The sequence below is a fragment of the Trichosurus vulpecula genome, chromosome 5 (genome assembly GCF_011100635.1).
Source record: "Trichosurus vulpecula isolate mTriVul1 chromosome 5, mTriVul1.pri, whole genome shotgun sequence".
In the NCBI taxonomy this organism is placed as follows: Eukaryota; Metazoa; Chordata; class Mammalia; order Diprotodontia; family Phalangeridae; genus Trichosurus; species Trichosurus vulpecula.
This window is the reverse complement of record NC_050577.1, coordinates 272,606,914-272,633,692: the sequence shown is the minus strand read 5'-3', so window position 1 is coordinate 272,633,692 and position 26,779 is coordinate 272,606,914. Positions and strand designations below refer to the sequence as shown.

The 26,779-nt window shown below is 41.3% G+C and overlaps 1 protein-coding gene across 1 annotated transcript; it reads right to left on the bottom strand.

Moving 5' to 3' along the window:
- Positions 1-6,753: 6,753 nt before the first annotated feature.
- Positions 6,754-25,552, bottom strand: LOC118850251 (keratin, type II cytoskeletal cochleal-like). The gene is made up of 9 exons (XM_036759511.1): positions 25,061-25,552; positions 21,832-22,040; positions 17,208-17,268; positions 16,146-16,241; positions 13,503-13,667; positions 12,436-12,561; positions 11,523-11,743; positions 10,154-10,188; positions 6,754-6,956 (listed from the first exon to the last, which is right to left on the bottom strand). The coding sequence occupies exons 1-9, from the start codon at positions 25,523-25,525 to the stop codon at positions 6,754-6,756; spliced, it is 1,581 nt and encodes a 526-aa protein (XP_036615406.1). The 5' UTR covers positions 25,526-25,552.
- Between the last annotated feature and the right edge of the window lie 1,227 nt (positions 25,553-26,779).

Below are 26,779 nucleotides of genomic sequence, written 5' to 3'. Positions count from 1 at the left end.
TAGTTTCCCAGATCCAAGTGGTCCCAAAGAAAGTGACTTTCATCTGAGTGAGATAACCTTCCCAAAGCATTCTGGTACATCCCCAGGAAACCAGTTGTGACCCAAACTGTTGAGACCCAAAATATCCCCCCCCCCAGATACTGCAAAGGGAACAGGTTACTCTAGAGGTCCCAGGCATAAAGACCAAGGGATCTCTAGCCAGCTTACCTGAAGGTAGGCTGGCTAAGGGATGCCCTTGGAATGAGAAGTACAGAAAGAACATGCAGGGCTGTGGACAAACCTTTGGCTTATATGTCTAAATAAAAAGAAACCGGGGCCATGAGCTCAATGGAAAGCAGATAGCAACGTGGTGGGAATCAGGTCTAAAAGATATGTAATACACTTAGTTTCTCTTCTCAGGATTCCCCAGGTTAGGATTGACATTTGCCAATCCTTAATGATAATAATAGCTAATGTTTATATCATACTTACTAGGTGCCAGACATCAGGCTAATCACCTCACAATTATTATCTCACTTGATCCTCATAACAACTGTGGGAAGTAGATGCTATCATTATCGCTATTTTACAGATGAGGAAACTGAGGCAGACAGAGGTTAAGTGATTTAGGGTCACACAGTTAGTAAGTGTCAGAGGCTAGATTTGAACTCAAGTCTTCCTAACTCTAGGCGCAGAGCTCTATTCACTGTGCCACCAGCTGCCTTTACTTCATAAGTGTAGTATATTTCATAAGAGTTTGAGCTGGAAGGAGTTAGAGTACCTAATTCTCCATTTATAGATGAAGAAACTCTGTTTCAGAGAGTAAAGAGATTTATTTCAGGTCACACAGGGAGTAATGAATAGAGCCAAGATTTGACGTTGGATCCTCTGACTCCAGACCCAGAACCTATCCCAAGGGCTTAGCTAATGTTCCTTCTAAATGACTGGGGATGTTGTTGCTGTTGAGTTGTTTTAGTAGTGTCTGACTCTTCATGACCCCATTTGGTGTTTTCTTGGCGAAGACACTGGGGTGGTTTGCCGTTTTCTTGTCCATCTCATTTTACAGATGAGGAAACTGAGGCAAACAGGATCAGGTGACTTGCCCAGAGTCACACAGCTCATAAATGTCTGAGGCTGAATTTGAACTCAGGCCTTCCTGACTTCAGTTCCAGCACTCTTTCTACTGTGCCACCTAGCTACTAATTACTGACACATAATAAATGCTTTTTAGATTGGATTAGATTGGGTTAGCTTAAGGCAACTTGACTTTGAGTACCACCTCTTCCAATAGCTTTGGTCACTACTAGTTGTGTGGTTATAGTTATAACCCTTCCCATCCTTAGTTTTCTTATCTGGATATTAGAGAAACAACCCACTTTCTACCTCACAGGGTCATCATGAAGAAACTTTAAAAAGCTATAGAAACATAAGCTGGGAAGTTCTATGTCATGGCTGGTTTCTTAGTTTTGGTTTGGAAAATTGTTCTGTTCATGGGTTTCCATGGGATTCTATCTTATGATGGCTCTGATGGGGTTGGCTGTAGCTTTTAGCTGTTCTCTGAGCTCTGAGGAGGGAGCAAGGAACAAGGAACAAGGATGTCTATAAAGAGGGTCTATGAAAAGGTAAAAAGATAATGGTGAGGTAGGACCTTGAAGAGAGCTGGGATCTACTGGGGTCAGTAAGTATTCAGCCTACTAGAAGAAGGTGAGAAAGCTCTCTTGAATAGAAAAAAAACTTTATTTTTAATATGAATTTCAATGTGTAGCTTGTTTTTTATATCACTTACACTTTCACCTGTATGACCCACTCCCTCAGAGAGTCATAAAAACAAGTAGTATTTTTAAAGAAAAAGAAGAGAAAAACCAATGAATCAAAAAAACCCCTGATATTATATGCAATATTTCACATCTGTAGACTTCTCACCTCTGTAAAAGAATGTGTGTGTGTGTGTGTGTGTGTGTGTGTGTGTGTGTGTGTGTGTAAAGGGGAGAGAGATGTCTTCTCATATATCTTCTTTAAAAAAAACACTTTATTGAGAGTTTTTCAGATACTCCTCATCACATGAATCTGTACCTTCTCATCCGCTATATGGTAGCAAAGGGAAATGGAGGGAAAATGGGGGAGTAAGTTGGCCTGGACAAAGGGAAGAGCTGGGAAGTTCCACATCAGATGGGGACAAGTTGGAGTCTATTGCCCAAAGGACATCTTTTATCTTTTTCCAGATAGTGACAGTATGAGTCAGAGTTCAGGCCATAGATGCATCTTCCTTTGAAAAGTATAGCTCTCTAGATAAGCCCTGGTCCTAATGCCTTTTAGTGAAGCTTCACTCTGCTCATGCAGCTCAGAGATTAGGCGAGAGCCTGGAACTTCCCTAGGACTTATTTTGACTAGGGACCAGACCTGGCCCTTTTCCTTAGGCAACTAGGAATGCCGTGGGCCAAGCCCATCTCCCCTAAAACTGCCCCAGGGCCATGGAAGCTCCCGGTTTTACCTAGAGACTAGGGAAGCAAAGTGGGAGATGCTAAGATCCCTTGAAATGACACAATTATTTTCAATAGCAATGAGGCAGAGGGGGCTCCAGAAAGACAACCTTTGGTTTTTCTAGATCAGGAAGAAGAGAGGCAAGGAGCAGCAGTGGCCTGAGCCTCTGAACTCTCAGGATATGAACCCTGGGGACAGATCTGTCCTGTTGGGTAGCACAGGACCTGTAATGGCTGGGGGATGGAGCAGATCAAAGAAGTCCTAGCTGGTTCCTGTACATCCTATATTTTTGCCATCAAGCTAGTCTTTTTGGACTTCCAAACCTTTGTAAGGACTCTCATTTCCCCTTCTTCCACATGTCTCTCTGGTTATAGTTGAAATCTTCTTGTCCAACCACCCTATTTTGCAGAGGCTTACTGAGGCTTCATGAGAAATGGCTCATCTAAGGACACACAGGGGTAAGTGGAAGAGCGGGGATTGAACCTAAGTATTCTTACTCCATGTCCCTGTCTCTTGAACCATGGTCCTGTAGCTCTTTCTACCATACCTCAGATCTTTCTGAAAGCAATGGGTAATGGTTGGGGAAGGCCTCAAGGTAAAGGTAGTGTAGCCTAGCCATTCATGGTCTTCTGCAAGACCATGGCCACTTGGGAGCTTCTCTTCCTCTTCCTCAGGCTCTTGGGCTCCCAAAGGGCTTAAGCCTGAGGCTTGGAGGCAGCATGTCCCTTCACTAGCATAGCCCCTTCCCCAATTCTGCCCCTCCACTTTGCACACCAGAAAGCAGATTATCCACACCTTCCCTGAACCTCTACTACATGTGACGAATTATAAGGGTGGGCATGAAGGTGGGGTGGAGAATTGGCATGTAGAGAAGCAAAAGGTAGCACTATGCAGTGGTTAGAGAACAGGATTTGGAGGCAGAGGACTCGGGTTTGAGTCCTGACTGCCATAATCACTTCCTCTCTCTGGGTCTGTATCCTCATTTTTAAAATGAGCCCTAAATCCTATAATTATTGGAACTGAGAGTCATAAGCTCTAGGCTTGAATTTTTGCTACCGTTGTTAATTTGTTGTGTGACCAATCCTTCCAAGTAGGACTCAGTTTACTAATCTGTAAATGAAAATGGACTCTAAGAGCCCATTCAGCTCTCATGCTCTACATGGAAGAAATTCAGCCAATTTCTAAGTTTCTTCCCCATGTGCTTAGTTTCTCTTTTAAAAATAAAAATAAGAAGCCTGCCCTGGACCTTGGAGAAGAACCAGAAGGAAGAGAAATGGAATTGATACCTGCCATCAGGAGCTTCCACTCTGATGGGGAAGGGGGAATCAACCTTTTGTGGCTCCCACACAGATACTTTTGAAATGACTGAGGGGATGTTACAGACAACCACAAAATAACAATGACTTTCTCTCCCAAGGCAGCGTCATGGAAAGAGCCCTGGGCTGGAAGCTGGGATACGCAGCAACTAGTCCTCAATCTACTAATAACCAGGTTGGTGGCCTTGGATAAGTTTCTTAACCTCTTTGGGCTTTCTCATATGTTAAATGAGGAAAATTATGTTCTGCCAATTCAGGTCAAGACTCCTTGGATTTTCTCTGGGAGAAAGCCATGGAAATTTAACAGCTGTGTAAAGGAAAGCTCATTGGATTTGGAGTCAAAAGAACTAGGTTGGAATCTTGCCCCTGCTGGAGCAACCTGTATGACCTTGGCCAAGTCACTTTACATTTTTAGGCCTCAGTTTCCTCCTCATCTGTGAAATGATACCATTGGTCTATTCCAACTCTAAAACTGATCACATATTTTTAACAGCTTGGATACCTTAACCACAGTTGGTGGAGGAGAAAATGTGTTAGGCTTAGAGGCATCGCAGGAGTTCTGATAGTGATTGGGGGACGTATAAGAGGAGGATCATTCTTCTACAGTCTGGGAAGGAACCTGCCTCTATCCAAGTAAATGCCATAGAAATGCGTATAGTGGGTGCCAGAAATAGTGTGATGAGCCTGATCAGAGGGCTTTAGTGTTTTGAAGGGCTTGGAGTCACTTCAAAGGTGTTTAATAAGAAATAGATGTGAAAAGGGTTTTTTTTTTTTTAAATTAATTCTAAGATCCTTTCACAACAGGAGGAAATGAGGTTAGGCACTGGGAGGAAATGCAAAGATGAGAATCACCAGAGATCTTAAGTAATAGGAGGAAGCCCATTTGAACTAAGAAAGGAGGCTTTCCCTCCCCAAAGCAGGGGGACCCAGCCTAAGATTGACAGACACAGGGAGGCAAGATAGCAGAAGTGGTAAGAGGTATCTGAGTCTGGAGCCTTACTTAGGAGAAGGACTCCAGATTGTGCATTTAGCATTAGAGCACATGACGACAAAAATCAGTCTAGACCAGACAGTTTGACTGCCTTTTATTCAAGCTCTCTGAGCAAATGGACCTGGAGCGGGGTATACAGGAGAAGGACCTGAAACAAGGGGGGCTTTTTTTCTGTTAACCGTCACTTCTGGAATCTATACAAGTGGAGGAACAGGAAACATGCAGAAATATTCAAGCTTTTTCTGCTGGTCTTGAGAATTACATTCTTATTGTTTTGGGCTTGGACTGGGGTGGTGTTTGATGCTTTGGGAATTCACAATACAAACTGATAAAGTTTCACTATGAGCACCAATCACAGAGAGGGTTGGGAAGTGGTCCTACTTTCCCAACCTTCTCTCCTATCTCCTCTTCCTAGATTCCAATTTCTTGTGAGGGATGAGGAGTGGCCAGCATCACCTTTCAGTGATGCCTAGCACCAGCCTATGCTGAGCCCTAAGTTTGTTGTCTCTTTTTGGACCACACCTTACTTGTGGGATGAGTAAGTTGCTGTATTTGTTTCAAAGTCCTTCTAGTCTGGCCAATATTGGGTTGCAGGTTGCATCTTGAAGTCCAAGTCAATAGAGATAGTTGTGATACCAACAAAAGAATTAAATAAACAAAAGATCTGTCATCCAGGAACAAACTGGAGAGAAAGAGACAAATAGGACACAGAGGGAAATAGAATTTGAACCTTCAAGCAGAGTGAGAAGGAGGATGGAAGGAGGTAGACAAAAGTAGAGAAGAAGGGAGAGAAAGGATAGAAGTTGAGTTAGAGAAAGAATGGGAAGAAAACATAAGAAAGAGAAAGACAGAAAGACCAACAGACAGACACAGAGAGGAAGACAGCCAGACAGAAACAGAAAGAGAGAGAGAGAGAGAGAGAGAGAGAGAGAGAGAGAGAGAGAGAGAAAGAAAGAATTTAAGGAGGGAAAGAAAACTTTCCAAGGAACAGAAACCACTAGCCCCAAACCCTATTACTGGAGGATCAGACTGTAAAGAGAGGTGAGGTGGTGGTGGTGATGATGTAAACAGGAAGATCCCTAATATATGACAATTTGATTCTCCATTTATATATTGTCAAATGTTTCATACCAGCCTAGCAGTCCCTGGAAGTATTTGATCCCCATAAATTAATCTTTCATAAGGTAAATCATTTATAATATTAGTTTAAGGATAAACAAAAGTGGAATATAGAATCTGCCTTGAAATATCATTTACTGCCTTCCAGACATTCAGGCAGATTGTCCTATTACCTGCTTATTAGTGTGGATAATTGAAAACTGACTATATTCCCAAATCCTGATTTTGGAGGTGGAATACTGGTGGAAGAGAGGAGCCTGGGGAACCGTTGTAATTTGGGCCAATGTACACTGACGGTGATGGACTTGGGGCAAAGGAGGCAAGGTGTGGTGATGAATTTGGCTATAAGGCACCCTGCCATCTGTTTTTCCTTTTGTTTTTTATTTCTGCTCTGAGAGAATGTCCTGGAATTTTGCTTACTTTGCAATGAAAGTCAAATAATATGAAATTCCTAATCCAAGGGATATCAATTCTTGCTAAGACCCAGAAATGGATAAACCAGGGTCAGTTTCTAACACCACCCCCCCAATAAAAAGGAGAAATGACTTAAGGAAACACAACATGACAGCTTCAGGCTAGATATAAAGAAGGACTTCTTAGCCCCGAGGGTTAGTAGACCCTAAGGGAGGCATTTTTGGACCCTGGAGGACTTTGAAAACAAATACCGTTTGTCATCTGAGGAATGGTCTTGGTGAGGGCCTGCCTGGAAGCAAAAGGATGGACAAGACGGCCTTGGAAGACCTATGAGCCCCCTGTTACCATGTCTGACTGTACAAAAGAAATTTCTTTCTGGGTCTTTAGCGGAGTATCAGGCCTTAGGGTTGGGAAGCTGGGTTGGGGAAGGGCGGGCAGTGAAGTAGAGAAGTTTTAGCTCCGATAGCTTTTCTTAGTGGATGATGTCTTGGAGATGATGCGCATGCTGGAGCTGCTGCTCCCCATGCTGCGGCCACTGGTGGAGCTGAAGCCTCCAACACCACTTCCATAGCAGAGGCTGCTGCTGAGGCCACCTCCGCCCACACAGATGCCACTGTTTCCACCATATCCAGTGCCCCCACTAGAAGTGACCACAGCTGCAGGGAGAAAAAGACAAGAAAAAGCCTCTCATTTGCATATGGATTCACATCTCATGCCTAGTCATTGCTTTTTCTCTCCACATCCCAAATCCTTTTCCCTGGTACCTCTCTCCTAAGTGTCTCAATAGACTATTCAAGTTTTCTGTTTCGCTGAGAGACACAGAGGCATTGAGAAGAAATGGGTACAGCCAGATGATGCTGATGCCTGACCTTTGTACAGTGATTTACAATTATCAACATGGTTTCACATTTAGCATCTCATTCTATACAATTGCCTCATGGGGTCGGCAGGGTAATACTATTATCCCATTCCAAAGCTTGAGATAGTTAACCATACTAACAATAAAAACAAGAATGACATATCTACATTTAAGCTTTTCATATATTTCATATTATATATACAGACATACACATGTGTGTATATATATACATATACATGTGTATATATATGGTACATATATATATATATACACACACATATAGGATATAAAGTCCGTGTGCAATTTAAAGTAATTGTAATTTTGTAACTATATGTGATAGAAAGAATCTGTAACAAGGATCAGAAAGCTTGCTGTATCTAGTTTATTTTTGTCTTTAGAAATTTTATGTTTATTTTATTTTTATTTTTAGAAATTCAGCTTAGAAATGACTTATTTTTCAGGATTACTGTTGACCCATGGCTTCCCTAGAAGAGAAAGTAAACTGTGCTCTTTGGTTGGCCGAACTAAAATCTACTGCTGTCCAAAATCTACCATTTTCTTGGCCTCCACGTTCGCCAGATTTGATTCCATTGGATTTCTTTTTATGGGAACATGTGAAAACTAATGTTTATTCAACCAAACCTCAATCTAAAAAAGACTTGCAAGTTAGGATAACTGATGTGATTGTGGCATTACTGAAAATCAGCTTGAAAATGTTTTCCACGAACTACAGAATTGCATTATCCTTTGTATTAGTAATGATGGTGGGCATGTTGAAAATTAACAAGAACAATAAAAAAAATTAAGTGTTTCTTCTTTCTTTTGCTTTTTACAGATTCTTTTTACAATATTTTTATAACTTTTTTACAACTATTTTAAAATAGTTACAACTATTTTAAATTGCACACGGACTTTATGGACACACTGTATATACATATATGTGTGTGTGTATATGTGTATATGTGTGTATATATATATGTGTGTGTGTGTATGTATATATGTATGTGTGTATATGTATACATATATATATATATGTATACATATACATATATATACATATATATTTTTATGTGTATATATATATAAGCTTTGCAAAGTGCTTTATACACATTGCCTTATTTGATGCCCTTGAAGGTAGGTGATAGTAATACCTCCATTTTACAGATGAGAAAACAGAAGCAGACAGAAGCTAAGTGACTTGCCCAAGGTCACACAGCTTGTATCTGAAATTAGATTTGAACCCACGTCTTCCTGACTCCAAGGTTGGATTTTAATATACTACATCATGCTACCCCTCTGAACAGATCTAATTATTAGATGTTTCTTTATTCTATTGAGGTGAACTTCTGTGCTTAGGTCATAGTTCTACCTTCTGAAACAAACCAGGATGCATCTTCTCCCCATTCAATGTGAAAAATCCTTTAAAAAAGAGCTTGGGTCTTTCTCCAAGGCTTGTCTTCTTGAGGCAACACGCCCAATGTTCTTTCAACCATTCCTCAAAGCAACATGATTTCCATACTCCTCACTAACTGACTTTGCCACCACCCCTCTAAAAAAGCATGATGGCCAGAACTGAATATGATATATTTACAGAATAGTGTAGACATGGTCTACACCATATGGTCTAAACATCTACACTACATCAGACGTGGTCTGATCCAGGAAAAGCCCAAATCACAATAAGTGACACCTAAGCTAGAACTCCAATTCTGACCCTCGCTAGCTCTGTGACACTGACAAGACATCCAACCTCTCTGGGCTTTAGAGTATAAAAAGGATAGTAACACCATATAGTTCTTATCTCACAGGGTTACTGTGATACTCACATTGGATGATGTGTGTAAAGTATTTAATGAACTTTAAAGTGCTATATTATCATCTCTTAGTATTATTATAACATAACCTAAGATTACATTGGCTTCTGGAATTTTTCCCTTTGTTTTGTCCTTATCAACTGCATCACACTTTTGGGTAGACAGGTAGTGCAGTGGTTAGAGTACTGGGTCTGGAGTCTGAAAGATTCATCTTCCTTGGTTCAAATCTTGCCTCAGATACTTACTACCTGGGTGACCCTTGACAAGTCACTTTACCCTGTTTCCCTCAGTTTCCTCATCTGCAAGATGAGCTGGAGAAGGAAATGGCAAACCACTCCAGTATCTTTGCCAAGAAAACACCAAACGGGGTCAATGAAGAGTCAGACACAACTGAAATGACTAAAAAACAAACAACAACAATAAATCACATTTTTGGCTCATATTTGGTCATTGTTGGTCATCCCAAGCCACCATCATTTTCACATGTGAGGCCACAAAGCCATGTATCTGTTTCCCATCCTACACTGGTGCAATTCTAAATACAGGACTCATTCTTATTGAATTTTGAACTATCGAATTCTTATTGAATTTTATCTTACTGATTTGGACTCAGGGTTTCAGACAGAGCTGGAATGAAGGATTGATCATCCAGGCTCTAGTCACACTTATTATAAGGAAACACATGCCTTCAGATTGATCTCCATCTATTAATCTGCCAAAAATTCACCAATTTGGGGGTGAATTCACTATTGCAAGGATAACCTAATTAGGTATTGGGACTTGTACTTGAGCCCTTTGGTAGATTTTCCCAAAAGGAGAAGAGAGCTCACTTTATCCCATTTCCAACTCATCTCTTGTTGGTATTCAGTCACGTCCAACTCTCCATAACCCCATTAGTAGTATGGAATGTCAGCCCTGGAGCAATTCCTTTTCCCCAACCCCTCTCCAAAGTCCATTTTTTCACTGGCTTAGAATCTTCAACATTACTTTGTCTGATTGGAAAGAAGCACCCACAGACGTGGGATCTTTTTTAGAGGGATTTTTTTCAGAGGAATGCCCATCTCACCTGTGCTGACACCTGTTGACAAAAAGCCTTCTCCAGCCCATCAGAGACTACACAGGCTATGTTCCCCTTCCCATATCACCCATTGGTCAATAGTGTCTTCGAGTTATTACTCACATATATTCACAGGTCCAACACCCTCGCCAGTGAGTCTATAGGGAGAAGAAGAGAGACATTTATTTAATTGAGAAATTGAGTGACTTTGTTATCTTTTTTTTTCTTTCACATGAATGTGAGAAGAAGCTACAGAGAGAAGTACGCTGAAGCTTATAGATTCTCTCACATAAAAAGAAAGATGGTAAGGAGGGGAAAATAGAGGAACTGAAGAAGTAGAGAGAGAGGGCAGGGAAAAATAAGGAGGGAGGGACAGAGAGAAATAAGAGAACAGCAAGAATGAGAGGGAACAAGAATGAAAGCAAAAGCTAGAGAGAGACAGAGACAGACTGAGAAAAGGAAATGGCCCTTAATGGCATAGGCAGTGAGAGTTACAAGTTGCGAGGTAACTCCAGGTGGTATAGGTCCTTCTCTGAATGGATAGCTAGAATAATGACATAGATCACCCTCCAAAGGTAGGCACTGCTTCAAAGAGGGAGCTGGGGACACAGTGTGGATTCCCTTGAACATGTAACAAAGGGTAATCTTGAGGGCTGGTGTAAAAATGTCCAAGAGCTAAGCAACCATCCCTGGAATGCCATGAATGATCATGAGCAACAGTCTTTTTTAATATGGTTTTAGGGCCCTGTGATCAAAATGAGCCTGAGGGTTTGGCAGCCAGGCAAAGATGACATGATTTTAAAAAAAATGTCTAACTTCACAGAAGATTATTAAGGATAAGCTCCTCCTCTGATTAGCCATATGGTCTTGCAAATGTTTTTGTTCTCCAGGTCTCAGTTTCTGGATTTGTAAAACAAGTGAGCTAGATTAAATCATTTCGAAGAGGGGCACTTCCCCAGGGAATGGTGGATACTTTTTTAGGGATAGGGAAGGAGCAGCAACGGCTTTGTCCAAGACACTTCATCTCTCATCTCTAGGCATTTTCTCTGGCTGTCCTACATGCCTAGAACACTCTCTTTCCTCTTCTCTGACTACTGATTTCACTAGCTTCCTAACTAAAATCCCACTTTCTACAGGAAGCCTTCCTCAACCTACCTTAATTCTAATGTCTTCCTTCTGTCAATTATTTCCTATTTATCCTGTATATAACTTGCTTTGTATATATTTGCATTTTGTCTTCCCTATTAGATTGTAAGCTCCTTGAGGGCAAGGACTGTCTTTTGCCTCTTTTTGTACCCCTTAGCTCACTTATTTTAAGGAACCACTGAGCTTAGCTCAGTGCCTGACACATCATGTTTATTGATTGATTTAGTTCTGGAAATTCAAATAAATTGCTTAATGTTTTGGGGGGCTCTCTAGCCTTATTGTGGAATTATCACACTATGATGATGCCTCTGTTTAGATTTCGGATAGGGAAAAGTTGATTACCCACCTGCACTCCTCTCCCTCCAGCAGCTTCCTGTAGGTGGCAATCTCGATATCCAGGGACAGCTTGACATTCATCAGCTCCTGGTACTCGCGCAGCTGGCGGGCCATGTCCTGCTTGGCCTTCTGCAGGGCATCCTCCAGCTCAGCCAGCTTGGCCCGGGCATCCTTAAGGGCCAGCTCCCCACGCTGCTCAGCATCTGCTATGGCAGCTTGAAGAGTGGCACACTGGAGAAGATGACATGATTTTTAAAAATGCCTAACTTCACAGATTATTAAGGATTAGCCATGTGGTCTTACAGATGTTTTTGTTTTCTAAGTCTGTTTCTAGATCTGTAAAACTAATGGGCTAGATAAAATCATCTTTAAAATCCCCTCTGGTTCTATAATTATACGATATGGTGATATAAAATAAAATTACAACAAGATAATTAAGGTTGGACCTCAGGAAGAACTTTCTGACATTGAAAAGTCATGGCTTCTCCAATCCTGAGAACCTTTGGGAGTCAGAGTGACAGCATCAACCTGAATATTTAGGTATTGACCTTGTGGAAGGCAAAGTGTTTTAAGTACATTATTTTATTTACTCACAACAACCCTGGAAGGCATTATTATTCCTATGGGGAAACTGAGGCACTGAGCAGTTAAGTGATTTGCCCAGGGTCACAAAACATGTGAGTGTCTGAGGCAGACTTGAATTCAGTTCTTCCTGACCACAAGTCCAGCATTCCATCCATTGTGCCACCTACTTATTTACTCTTAGGAAAAATGTCTTAATATCTCAGGATGTGGAGGGAAATTATGGGATTGAAATTGTGGGATCTTATTTCTGAGAAGTTTTTAAGTCCTCATTTAGTTAGGTACAGGTATTTTAGAAGTCAGGATAATGTCTAAGGCGACTCCTGTGAGCCTCACCATACCTGCTTCTTCAAACTGTCAATCTCAGAACGCAGCCTCTGGATCATCCGATTCAATTCAGAGATCTCCATTCTGGTGGTACGGAGGTCATCTCCATGTCTACCTGCAGAAAGCTGCAGTTCCTCATACTGTGAAAAAAAAAAGCAAACACAAATATTGGTAGCGTTGAAGGAATAACTGAGAAGAGAAATGAGAATCCTAAGGTTTTCTGGCACCCCCAAAGTCTGTGACTTGTCATATTGGTGACTGGTTCATTTATATTTCCTTCACCCAAACCATTACCGTATCCTGCAGCACTACTGTACTATTTCTTAGCCCTCCTCCATTTTGTCCATTTCTACAACCACTATTCTAATTTTGACCATCCTTACCACACATCTAGCTTGCCATGGTAACATCCTCATTTGTTTCCTAATGACCAATCTTTCACTCCAGAGTTATGGTTCTACCATCTTCTCTAAGTACCATCTTGATCCCCATCCCTTCCAGGCTCAAGGCCACATAGCTGTTCCCTATTGTTTATGATAGCAGATTCAAAGTCATCTCCCTGGTCTTTATGGCATCCCTTCACACCTGCCCTGATAATCTCCTAAGACTCCCTGATTTAGAATTTCTGCTCCAGTTGGTCAAATCTGGTCCTTGTCCTACCATATAAAAAATTTACCCATGATATTCTCTTTTCCATGTAGCCTGCATATTTGTCTTTTCCATTTAGACCTGTGTCCCTTATACATTAAAATCTTGCTCCATATTCTTTTTCTTTTTGGAAAGCCTAACTCCTTCACTTGTTCCTCCTCTTTCCATCCACCACTGTTGACATCTAGAGATTAGTTGAGTAATTTCTCATCCCCTTGACCTTGTCTGTCTCCATGTCTTCAGTGTGTGTCCCATCTCCTTTAACAGACTGAGAGATCCCCCAAAGGAGTGACTGCCTCCTTTTTGCATCCCTGCTATCTCTCCCAATTTCCCAGAAGTAGATTCTACTATCCAAAAAGGATATTTAAAACCAAGGAATGAGTTGGACAGTGGCTGTTTCTGGCTCCAACCTATTTCTTCTTTAACTCCTCACCTTGGACTGATACCAGGACTCTGCTTCGGCCCGACTTCGGTTGGCGATGTCCTCATATTGAGCTTTGACCTCAGCAATGATGCTGTCCAGGTCTAGGTTGCGGTTGTTATCCATAGAAAGGACCACTGATGTTTCTGAGATCTGAGCCTGAAGCTGAGCCAGCTCCTGTGATTGGACCCAAATATAGAAATATGGGAATGGAGGAGTGTGTGTGTGTGTGTTTGTGTGTGTGTGTGTGTGTGTGTGTAAGAGTCAGGCAGAGATAGACACAGAGACAAAGAAGGGGAAAGAGAGGAGAGAGAGAAAGATGGAGGTGGAAAAAGAGAAAAAGAGAACAAGACAGAGAGACAGACAGAGATTTTCTCAAACTCCTTTAGAGATTGAGAGACTGCAGGACTGTGTTTTAGCTTCTAGAATAGCATCTACCATCGAATGGGCACCTTCAAGTTATTGTATCTGAGAGCTGCCTCTTTAGTTGAAAGGAATCAGAGGGCCTAGGATTTAAACTCTGATTCTGCCACTTAGAGTGTGACCCTGGACAAGTCACCTTGTGATACATTTTTCTTTTCTATAAAATGAAGGGATTGGATTAGATAGCCTATAAATGTCCTGTTCAACTTAAATCAATGATCCTACATGAATAGAATGATAACTGATTCTTTTATCAATGTTAATGAGAGAGGGCAATAGTGTGCATAATCTTAAATGGGTTTTCTAAAAGAAATTCCTATTTGTTTTTGAAATGCATTTCTGTCCTAACATGTAAGGTGTATTCTCACAAGTGTAGTCATTGATTTATTAAAAAAAAAACATTTATTGAGCAAATTGCAAAACTCTTATACCATTTAGCAAGTGAAATAGGAAGCACATAAGCAACTTGACCATAAGGTGGGAATACGATACGTGCTACAAAAGAGGCTCAAACAAGAGTGGTTCAGGGGTAGGGAAAGTCACTTCTCACTCAGATGCAAAACACCAGCCTAAGTAGAACCTCCTCTTTCTCCAATTTTGGTGACCATCTGCCTCATATGTGTCTTAGGATAGGAAATTAAACATTTTAATTTGGTCTTTTCTGATAGGTGAGCTTAACCGACTTGACAGACCTTGGCTTTATTCACAGTTAGAGGCAACAGAAAGCAGAAAAATCACTGAGCAGAGTAAGGCAATGAAATCATCAACTGCTAACACTATTCTATGATGCAAAGATAGCCTAGCCAATTTCTACTGGAAGTCACACTTTTATCTTCTTTCCTTGAGCCATAGCACAAAGTAGTAGAAAGAATATTGGACTAACAGGAACCTCCATTTGTGTTCCCCTTAAGTATCATTTACTTGCTACACCTCTTTAGGCAAGTCACTTAACCACTTAACCACTCTGAATCTCGTTATCTGCAGTAATTCTTACACTACCCAACTTAAGAGGTCTTGACAAATGAGATGACGTAGAAAAGTATTTTGCAGCCCCAAATTCTATGTAAATGGATGTTATTACTAACTATACCACCGGAATTTCTTTGAGTAGTTGATTTGTTAATTAATCACTGGCCCTAAATCCGTTACAGGCACAACGAAGCAACAAGTACGTTGCTTATATCCAGAAGCAGGGATTAGTAAGTATTTTCTGGTTGATGTACTTGGATTGCCCTACAGATTCAGGGAACACTATCTTTGGTGGGTTTAAACGAATTAGGCGACATCATCTAGAAATCTCTCTGCTCTCACAAAAACAATGAAAATAACAACTGGAAATTGAATGATGTAAAATGATAACAGTCAAGCTTGGACCCAAAGAAGAGATGTAAGGATGTACCTCCCTCCCTTCATTGGTCAAGTGAGGAGCTAGAGGTGTGGAATACTGCATACAATTTTACATAGGCTAGTTTTTCTAAACTTTTTTATTCCTGTTTTAAATTTTTGTTGTAGGGGATGGCTTTCTGGGAAAGAGGTGGAGAAGAATATATATATATATATATATATATATATATATATATATATACATATGCATATACATATACACATAGATAGAGAACTTATTAGTTAAAATTTAAATTCAAAAGAAGTAATCTTCTCAGTGGTACACATCCATCCCTCATCTCCTCAGGCTTGTCTATGCCTATAAGGAGACTAAAGGAACACAAAATATTATAGGTTGGGAGAAGAGGAAAGGATAGCCTTGGTCCTGGTAATTTTCCAGATTCCTCAGCCTCAATCTCTCATGCCCCCCTCCTTTCCCTTGGTACCTTCCTTCTTCACTATAGATTGATGCCAATGAATAACTGTGGTTGCCCACTCCCAACTTGTTAAATCACAGCCATGGATGGCAGAGGGAATGAAATCACCATATGAGAGGGCACAGGTTGGCTTCCCCAGACCTTGCAATGTCCTCCATTTTGAAAGCAGGATTGTAAACTTAGGAGAATGACCAGCAGCCATGAACCACTTTCCTCTCTAACTTTTAAAAAGACCTTCCCTGAGAAGAAGAACGAATCTGTGAATACAGGATATGGTGGGCCCAAAGGGGAAGGAGAGGAGGTGGCTCTTTCCATATCCCATGAGTCAAACCAGCAAGTAGTTCCAAGAGATAGATGAGAGTGAAATGAAAAGGGGAGAGAGATGGAGTGGAAGGACTAAGGCCCTCCTTACCGCCTCATAGAAAGCCCTCAGAAAGTTGATTTCATCGGTCAGGGCATCAACCTTGGCTTCCAGCTCCACCTTGTTCATGTAAGCTGCATCTACATCCTGAAATGCAAAATTGGAAACAATTATTCTAATTCTTGTCCTTCCCAGATTTTAATTTCCCCCTCAGGCCCACAAGTCTGGTTGAACTACTTCTACTTAGCTGGGTGAGTAAGTTCTCAAATGCCAGGCAATGGGGTGTAGCTTAGGGGTGAGAATTCTGGGGGTGAGGCTTGGTGATCATTTGCATGATATCATTTAGGGGTCCCTGAGGGGATATGTAAGATCTAGAATTCTCTTCTTTGTTCCACCTCAAAAAGATTTGAGCTTACTGGACATTTACCAGCTGTGGTGCTCTCTCTAGGTCAAGAGCTTCTTAGCTTGGGGTCAGGGTATCCATGAACTTAGAAGGGAAAAAATACATCTTTGTTTTCACTAACCTCTAATTGAAATTTACAGTTTCCTTCAATTATTTAAATGCATGATTCTGAGAAGGAGTATGCAGCCTTCACCAGACTGTCAAAAGGGTCCATGGCATAAGAAAAGGTTAAGAACCTCTGCTCCAAGTAAGTCCTCTTCATATGATTGCAGTATAAGAAAACTACCTTGACCTCTCTGGCCTCTGAGACCTTTCCATAGGCTAGTCTTTTCATTCGATGGCCTCCTTCCTCTTCTTCACAATGCTGGCCCACAATCTCCTCTTTGAGACTAAGCCCCCAGCCTTTGCTTCTTCACAACCCATTTTGGTCCTCCCAGAACTGCTGTACAGAGCACTATCAATCTGCTTTTGCTTCTGCTTCTACCCTTGTGTTGTTCTCTTTGTGTCCTGGGCAGGTGCTCTCTTTCCCCCATCATGCCAAAAACCTCTCTCCTTTCTCCACACCTCCCCAGAGCTGTGGAGTCAAATCTAAAGTTTCCTCCCTTGTTCCACCTTGGAAAAATCTGAGCTAATTGGGCATTTCCCACTCTATGGGAATGACATTGGGCAGACCAGAGTCAATATCAGAGCATCTTTCTCTTCCCCTTCACCTTCTTGAGCACCACAAACTCATTCTCTGCTGCTGTGCGTCTGTTGATTTCATCTTCATATCTGTTGGAATGAACCAGATGTTAAGTTGCATTAGATCAGGGAATCTGAGCATAAGGAAAAGGGAGCTTTTCTTTTTAAAAAATATATTTATTTAATTTGTTCTTAAGCATTTCCACGACGTGATAATAAAAAAGATTATTAGACGTGAAACTGTAAATCTATTGTGTACAATTTTCTATTCCTTTTAAATATGTAACAAAGTTATCACTCCCCAGACAGAATTCAGAAAATAACATTAAGGAGGACCTGAGGCCTAGAGCAACATTACTCACAACTCAGGATTAAAATTTGATTATACTAATAAGCTACTAAAATAAAACAAAATAAAAATGAGTAAGCAAAGGAAAAAGAACTTAATCACAGATAGCTACTTTGGCATAAAAGAAGATCTGGGTTCATATTCAGAGGAAGATAGTGAGGCGTAAAAAAAAGCCACTCCTACCCCAAAGAGTAATGTCAAATGGTCACAAGCCCAAAAAGAGCTCTTGGAAGAATTTTTTAAAAATTCAACAATCAAATAAGAGAGATCGAGGAAAAATTAGGAAAAAATAAAAGCAATCCAAGACAATTATGAAAAGTAAATTAACCAATTAGAAAAAGAAGTACAAAATCTTAAGGAAGAAAATAACTCCTTGGAAACTTGAATTGAGGAAGAAAAATCAAATGACATTATAAGGCACCAAGAAAATTTAAAGCTAGAAAAAAAGAAATATCTTGGTAGAAAAACAACTGATCTGGAGAACAGATTGAGGAGAGACAATATAAGAATTGTCAGACTATCTGAAAAGGAAGCTTTTCAGGTAAGCAGTATGTCACGGCTGTGTCAAAACAACTTGGTAAAGTTCCATGGTATTAAGCCACTAGGCAGAGGAGGCCTCTTTTTAAGAAAAAAATAATTTAAAAAGGCAGAGCGGGTGGGGAGAAGATTATACCACAGCCAATGAACCCCATTGTTCTGGACCAGAGAAACCAGACTTTAACTCTCACTCCACCCTGATTTTCTGTGACATCAGACATTTGTAAGGACATGTCATGTCTCTGGGTTAGTTTCCTTACTTCAACATAAGGGAGGTAGGAGATCCCCCTTTCTGTTCCCTTTCACTGGGAGATGTCAGAAAGATTAATTATATTGTTTTTCTTACTGAGATGCATGTCTCTTGGCAGCCTTCCAAGATCCCACAGAAGGAATTACCTGTCCCCTGGCTCCCAGTCACTTTACCACATCTTTGTGGACTGAGTCTAGGGACCACCCCCTACCTCCTCCACCTGAGACAAGAAAGGGAGCTGAGACCTATTGTTCTCTCCCTTTCTTGGGTCTTCCCTGAGGTCTACACAAGGATCTTGTGAGTTACTGGCTCTTCTCAGGGCAAGGTGGAGGCTTCCTATGGGTTCATTCACTTCCCCAAAATCACAAGGTGGAGTTAAGGAGGGGGAGTTGTGCAGCAGAAAGAATGCTGGATGGAGAGAGGGAGAGAGAGAGAGAGAGAGAGAGAGAGAGAGAGAGAGAGAGAGAGAGAGAGAGAGAGAGAGAGAGAATGAATGCAGGTTCAAATCTCAGTCATTTACAACCTATGTAACTTTAGGCAAATCTTTTAACATCTCTGAACTTCAATTTCCACATATGTAAAATGAGTGAAGAGCTGACCTACCTGTAAGGCCTCTTCTAATTCTGACTCAAGGATGATTAAATGCATTACCCTAAAGATTAATCATCTGGGCTCTCCCTCTGCCTTTAGGCACTTCTCCTAACCCAGTGACAACTAGAAAACCTGTCAACTATTCTGGATTGTGAGGAAAGAAGTTTCCAGTTACTTTACTGGGTCCTAACACCCGCTGAAAGCTAAGATATCTGTCTTCTTGTCTGGCTTATAGTTCTCCTGATACATCCTGACCCCCAGCCTGATTTTTCGTACTGTATGTTCAGCAAGCAGTTGATGCTCTCTCAGACTTGGGGACTTAATGAAGCATCTTCCTGTACTTTCTTCTTTGGTTCTCTATTGGTTCACATTCTCTATTCATTTCCTCATCAAACCTCTCCACTAATTCTAAACTCCTGAATCTAAAGTTTCAAGGTTCCCAGTACCTTTCTTCCAATGGCTCTTGTCTCCTATCATGTTTCAGTTTAAATTCAGTATCATTGGAATTTAGAGCCAGGATGGGCCCCAAAGATTTCTTCTTTGTTTGCTCTCTGCCCCACACGCCCCAGCCCCACTCTGGCCTGGGACCCCCAACAAGTCCCCAGAGAAGAAAGTAACAAATATGGACATCATTTAACCCAAACCTGCAAAACAATAGACCATCAGTTCTGAATTATTCTTTGGCATTAGAGGATCTTCTTCTCAAGTTATCAAATGGCCAATATTTAATGCTGGACAAGCTTCCCACTGCCTTTAACTCTGCTCTAGGCTTTGACTTCCAATCCCTAAGCATGGTCTCCTGAGGGAAGTGAGAGCAAAGTGAAAAGGCCTCTTGTTGGCTCTGGCTCTGACAGCTGTGGGATTTGGGACAAGTCACTTCATTTTTCTATTCCTTGGTGTCCTCCATAAAACCAGTGGGTTGGACGAGACAACTTTCAAAAGTGCCTTCTAGATCTAACACTGATGAGGCTAAAGTGAGCAAAATTAGGAAGATAAATCTGTAATTTATGCAAAAGTTCAACAGAAATGACTTTTGGATAACTCTTTCTTTGGAACTATCTATGACTCGCTTACCATCTGTTAACACAGAGGATGTTCAAAGATCATAGAATGTAGAGTTGGAAAGGCCCTTCAAGATCATCTACTCTACCTCTCTCATTTTATAGATGGGGAAACTAAGGTCCTGAAGGGGTGAAATCACCGAAGTCATGCAGTGAGTGGAAGAACTGGAATTCGGATCCAGATCTTAAATCTAACCATAGTAATCTTTCCACAATATTATATTGCCCACCTTCTTACTCTTGACCACCTCAGGGCCATCTGCTCCCATACCCTGCCCAAACCCCTCAGGACCTCTAGATGTCTGCTACAGCTCTGTCCAGCTGCTTCATCGATCCAAAATACTCTCCTCAACCTTTGCATTTAACACTGTCTTTCCCCTCACTCCTAATCTGATTTATAAGTAGGATCCATCAAGGAACCAGGCTCTCTCCACCCCATTATTCCGTGTCTTCTTAGCACAAATCTCTCTCTATCTCTGTCTCTGTCTTTGTCTGTCTCAGCCTCACTTTATTTACTTATAAAATGGGAATATTAACCTTTGCCCATCCACCTCATGGGATCGGCAACAATAGGGACACCTTGTTGTCAAGATCAGAGAATAACTGTCTCTTTGAGTCAGTGGGGCCCTCAGCAATCATTGAATCCAAGCGCAAACTTAAAAGGAATCCCTACTTTAACCTATCAAACAAGTAACAGCTTCTGCTTGAAGACCTCCCAAAAGAGTGAATCCATTACCTCTCAAGGAAATTCATTCTGCTTTCGGAGACATCTGATTGTTAAGAGAGTTGTTTTTTCCCTCCTGAAATCAAGCCTAAATTAACCTTTTTGGTTATTCCACCAATGAATTCCTCCTCTTTGTCCTGGGACCAAACATAATAAGTCTAATGTTTCCTCTATATGACATACCTTCAAATACTTGAAGACAACTATCCAATGAAGTAATATGTTAAAAGCACTTTGTAACCATTAGGTGATATAGATGTGAATGTATATTGTTACTAAAATAATTAATAAATGTTTGATTAATTTGATGAATGAAAAATAGCATTAGCTATTTTATAGATTTCATATATTAGCTATGGGCCATGGTTTTTTAAATGGCTTTTAACATTTATATTGCATTTTATGGTTCCAAAATTATTACTTCACCATTCAAAGAATCTGGGTACATAGAGATTAAATGACTTGTCCAAGGTCAATATAACTAATCAATATAGAAGGTAGGTTGAACCCAGCTCTTTTCTGACTTCAGACACAACACTATGTCTCTCTCTGTTTCTCCAAATATTGTTACTAATAAAAAAGAGAATTAAAACAAAATAAGATAATTCCTTTTCATTATAGCCATGAATATATTGGGATACACTATTTTCAACTTTGCCTCTGTGTGTTGGGCACATGTGCATTCTAGGTATATGTCATTTCCTTCATCAAATTGAGAGCTGCCTAAGGGCAGCAACTCCCATCTTCTGGATTTGGCTTCACATCCTTTTATTCCATGCTCCCCAAAATTGGATTCTGTGAACAGTAGCTACATTAACAATGCAAAGAAGATGGTTTCATAAGGCATTTAGGGTTGGGGCAAATGCATGGGAATAATGTAATCATGCTATTTTAAACCAGTTTCAGTTCCTTTCTCCTTCCTAATGATGTCTGTCTAGAGCTCTGTCCAGCTTCCTGACTCTGTTGTATTATTTTTCTGGAGTGTCTCTGTCCTCTCCCATATGGCTGGGCAATCCCTGAGGGCAGGAGTTGTATCTTCTAGCTCTGAGTCTCCTCTGAAATATCTAGAATATACTAGGCATAAGAGGTGCTCAGGACAAGGAGATGGATGAGAATGGGCTTGTGTTCCTTTCACACTCACTTGTTTTTGAAGTCTTCCACCACGTCCTGCATGCTCTTCAGTTCAATTTCCAGCCTCCCTCTTTCCCCACCCAGGCCCTCCAGCTGCCTCCTTAGGTTGTTGATATAGGCTTCAAACAGGGGTTCAATATTGGCTTTGGTTGTCTTATGGTCCTGGAGGATGCTCCATTTGGTCTCCAAGACCTTATTCTGCTGCTCCAGAAAGCGAACCTGTATTCCCCAGAGAGAAGAGAACCTTAAGTATTCAGAAACAACAACCTCCCTTCAGCAGATAGAGCAAAGAAAAAAATTGTCTAGTGTTATCAGCCAAGTGGCAATGCTGAAGATCAGGAAGCTGATCTCCTCTCTGCTCCAAACAACTTTTTGGTGGCAGGGTCCACTTGGGAGATGAAATAGGAAAACCTTTATTTAGCTGAAGTTATAAATGTGAGAAGTGGCAATGGAATAAATCAAAGCTGTTTGGATTACCCAAGAGAAGCAGGGCTTTTATATAATCCTCAAGACATTTGTCTTACTTCACCAAATTAGTAGAAGACAATTGAAAGGAAAGAAGAATACACCAAGTTTATTCCCCAAATTGTATCTAATTTCATATTATATATGCTTTGTCCAAATCTGCATGGAATCAGTTATCCCTGTAATTCAGGGAAGCTGGAATGAGAAAGTGAGATATAGAGCTAAAACCAGGGTTAATCAGCTGGAACATTGCCCCAATTGCTGGACTCTTGGACGGTAGGATGTGGGCTCTCTCCCTGCTGTGGTGAGGGAACAACTTATACTTCACATCTCATCGTTCTCTGATGGTTGACCCTCATTGTTACTGTTGTTTGTCTTTTGTTCTTGAAGAGGACCATGACATCAGGAAGGTGATACCATGACTTGCAAGTGAATTGGATTTAAGTGAGGGAGGGCTGTGCAGAGTCACCAGCCTCACTTTCTCCTCCAGAGCCACCTGGGTCCAGTGGTGAGATATAGATCAGGATGACTGGAGATGGCCCTAAATGCAGTGGGAAACCTTGACCTTTCTAAACTAAGGTCTTTAACAGGTCTCAGATTGATGGAGGTAATATCCATTCAGTTATTAAGGCTAAGTGAGAAATGAGACAGAGAATAACCTCTTTACCGAGTTAAAAGAAAATCAATCTGGGAGGGCAAGACCCTCAGAGTTTCTGGCCAAAACAAACAATTGTTATTTACATTCACTCTCATGCAATCAGGACCTAAACAGTAAGCAAGTGGGGCTTGGCCTGGGACCTACTGTTGGCCAATCAATAAAAGCCAGAGTGATTTGGGACCCCACAGGAGCTGAATGGAAGGAAGACAGTCCCTTTAAGGGAGTGTAAGAATGCAGACTTGAACTGATTGAAGATCCTCAATTGACTTATCTTTCCCAGAGGCCCATTTGCTTTCTACTACGACCCTCTCAGGGGCACAGTCTCAGACTCTGAGGGATTCGCCTTCCTGAAACTCAATTTGTTCCAGGTACCAACATTCCTAGTTGCAGCTTTGGCGAAATATAGTGGAAACATAGTGGAGCTAGGAGAATCGAGTTCCAGTACCTGTTTTCCTTCTCAAGCTAGCTGGACATCCTTTAGTGAGTGACTCTCCTACTTCACTCCTAGGTTTCCTCATCTGCCAAATAATGTGATAATCTCTTAAGTCCCTACCAGCTCTAAGATTCTAGAATTTTATGCTACTAATTTGACTTTTTAGATTTAGTCAAGATCCTAATATCTTGAACCAATGTAAGCAATGACTTCCAGCATCATTCAATCTTTCAGGACTTGTCCTGGGAGGTTTAGAAGATAGGTTTTAATTACCCTTACCTCTAAAGAACATTTCTCAAACCAAGCATAGTGAGAATGACAGTGGGTCAGGAGACAAAAGTGGCTGGAGCTCCATTGTATTTTTGGTAGTCAAGGCCGTGGGACTTTCCCTCCATTTAAACTCAAATGATTAGACGATAAAGGGGCCCTAGCCATTTCTTCCGAACATCTCATTTTATAGATGAGTAAACTGAGGCACAAAGACAGAGAAGTGACTCACCCAAGGTCATATATTTAGTTAGGGACAGCAAAAAATGGAATGTGGGTCTACCGACCAAGGATCTCTTTATTATATTTTGCTGCTAATCAACATTCCTTCATTACCATGACATCTGACATGCCCCACTGTCCATTTTTTATCAAATAATGATAGAATCACATGACCACATCCTGATTTCTCCCCATACCAACTAGAGTTCTAACCCCCTCTTCTCAGATACCATGGAAGTCTGAAAGTAGAAGCAAAAGGAAAACTTCAGGATGAGATGAGCAGTGTCACAAGATGAAAAAGTTCAAAACCACTTCTATGGCAGTGTTCCTGGCATAGTTTTCCCAGACAATGACCCTGGCAAATGACACAAATATTTTATAGAATTACTGACTTCTAAACATGGAAGAATTCTCAGAGGTCATGTAAGTGAAATAAATTCCTCAAGGTTACATGGCTAGAGAGGCAGGCTGAGGAATAGAACCCAGATTTCCTGAATTTTAGTTTCTGCCACACCACAGGTTTAGAAGAGCTGAATTATTCAGATCATTGTCTCTGCTATTTCTTGAATCAGAAGGTGATCAGTCAACCCATGTGTTAAATGGAGACTGAGGAAAAGACAAGGTATGGAAGGTGAGATGATCATGTATCAGAATTAGAGGAAATGCCCAAGGAACCAACCAGTGTGTTCTGGGGCTCAAAACAGCTATTACTCCATGAAAGAAGGACTAAAAGCGTAGATTACCTCCATCCTCCACATCCCTCTTGAATCACCAGACAGATGCCCCATTGTCCTTAGACAGACATTCACCCTAGACCAAGTTTGTAATTATTTCATTCTATTTTTTTAGCTTCATTTGGTCTGAGTTCCCATCAGTTAAAAAGTCATCTCATTCTCAGTCATCATCCACTGGGAAAGAAATGACCTGGTTATGGGTCAAGGAGGTTTCTGAGCATATTGCCAACCTAATGACATTGTTCATGAATATGGAGGTCCAAACATTCTTTGTCCTCTGCTTTACTGCTTGGAAGACTGAAGAATGCTGAGTAAAACATCTATGGAATAGAGCTTCTTGGGTTGAGGCCATAGTTGCTCATTCTCTCTTCCCAACCTGCACCCCCAGCAAAAGCATAAAAATTACAGATCAACCAATGGACCACCAGGGAGTTTCCTATCAGGGGAAGCAAGTTCTTACCTTATCTATGAAGGAAGCAAATTTGTTGTTGAGAGTCTTGATCTGTTCTTTCTCTTCCTTCCGAACCTTCTGGAGGGATGGGTCAATCTCCAGGTTGAGGGGAGCCAGTAGGCTCTGATTCACTGTAACTTCATGGATGCCACCAGATCCTGCCATCATTCCACCTCCAAACCCATACCCTCCAACCCTGTATCCTATGCCCCCATATCCCAAACCACAACTAGCACCCCCATAGCCAGCTCTGCTGGAGCGGTATGCTCCACTGACAGAGATCCTTTTGCCACCCATGAAGTTGTGGAGGCTTCTGGTCCCAAAGCCACCCCCAAGACGGCTCCCAGTCTTCCCTCCCTGGGACACAGACACAGAGCTGAAGCTGGTCCGGCAGCCTGGGAGCAATGATGCCGAAGAGGCACTGAAGCTCCGGCTGCCACCAGTGGACTTGATGCTGACAGATCGTTGAGCCATCAGGGAAGCGGGCACAGAGAGATTTGAGAAGTGGGACTGTGAAAGAAAGGAACAGAGATCCTCCTCAATCTTGCTTTCTAGAACTCCAGGCTTATATTTCCTTTGGAAACTGGGCTTGGCCAGAGAAGATCACAGACCACTGGGTTGAATTCATCTCCTTGGCATGTCTGGCTATGGTCCATTTTTCATGTCCCACTAATAATCACTGAGGCAATCATGTACACACCTACCAGAGGCAGGACCAGACCTGGGGATTTCTGACACTTAACATTATTCTATGCCATGTCCAGTAAATTTCTTCGCCGTTCCTAGTTCTTGTAACCATAACTCCTTCATCTTTATGATGCAACCAGATCCTCCCCATTTTGGATGTTTATCTCTCACACCCCTAATTCTTTTAAAAATGTTTTATTGATATCATTTTTAACATACGTTTTCAAAAATATCTCTTCCTTGCCATCCCTTATAACAACGAACACAAAACAGATGAAGAAAGACAGTCCAGTAAACTGACCAACAGAGCCACCGAATCTGACATTATATGCCGTGTTCTTCATCCATGATCACCGGCCTCTACCAAGAAAGGAGAGACAGGCCTTCTGATAGCTCCTCTTTGAAGCCAAGTTTGGCCATTATCATTTTATAGCACTTGGTTTTGTTTGTTTTTTGTTGTTCTTTCTCTGCATTCTTTCAACACTCTGTTCTTAGTCCTTTATTCCTGGTCCTTAGCTCTTTACTCACAGAGATCGAAAGAACATTTGAAAATGTTCCTTAGTGCTGTATGTCTTGTATCTCCCCCTATCTCCAACACGCACACACGCACACACACACACACACACACACACACACACACACACACACACACATACAATCCCCTTGGCCCTTGGTCGTTTAATATTCTCCTCGTGTCAATTCTTTTCCTATCCCCTAGTCCTAAGAAAATCCCTCTCACCCCTTCAGCCACCCAAGACTAGGGGCCCTTGAAAATGCTTCCTATTTGAGACCATTTTGACTACAGCCCCCTCCCCATCACTACTACCACTATCCTGGAGGTTATTCCATTTTAGCCACACCCTTGGCCAAGCCCTAATGAAAGGGTCTAGGAAACTTGTAAACTCAGGAATTTGCTAGATTCCAGGATATGTCTAACAATTAAGGACCTAAACTCTCTCTTTTGTGAAAACTTTGCCCCTGGGGATGGCTTTTAACTCTTCTCCCTGGCCTATTATTTCTCCACTCCTGCTGGCGTGTTGG

Bases quoted from the DNA above. Each gene is read 5' to 3' on its own strand.
- LOC118850251 (XM_036759511.1), bottom strand. From the start codon at position 25,525: ATGGCTCAACGATCTGTCAGCATCAAGTCCACTGGTGGCAGCCGGAGC. The intron at 17,269-21,831 runs GTGAGTGTGAAA...TCATTCCAACAG, and splicing joins GTGGAAGACTTCAAAAACAA to ATATGAAGATGAAATCAACA. The intron at 16,242-17,207 runs GTGAAGGGGAAG...TTTGCATTTCAG, and splicing joins AGTTTGTGGTGCTCAAGAAG to GATGTAGATGCAGCTTACAT.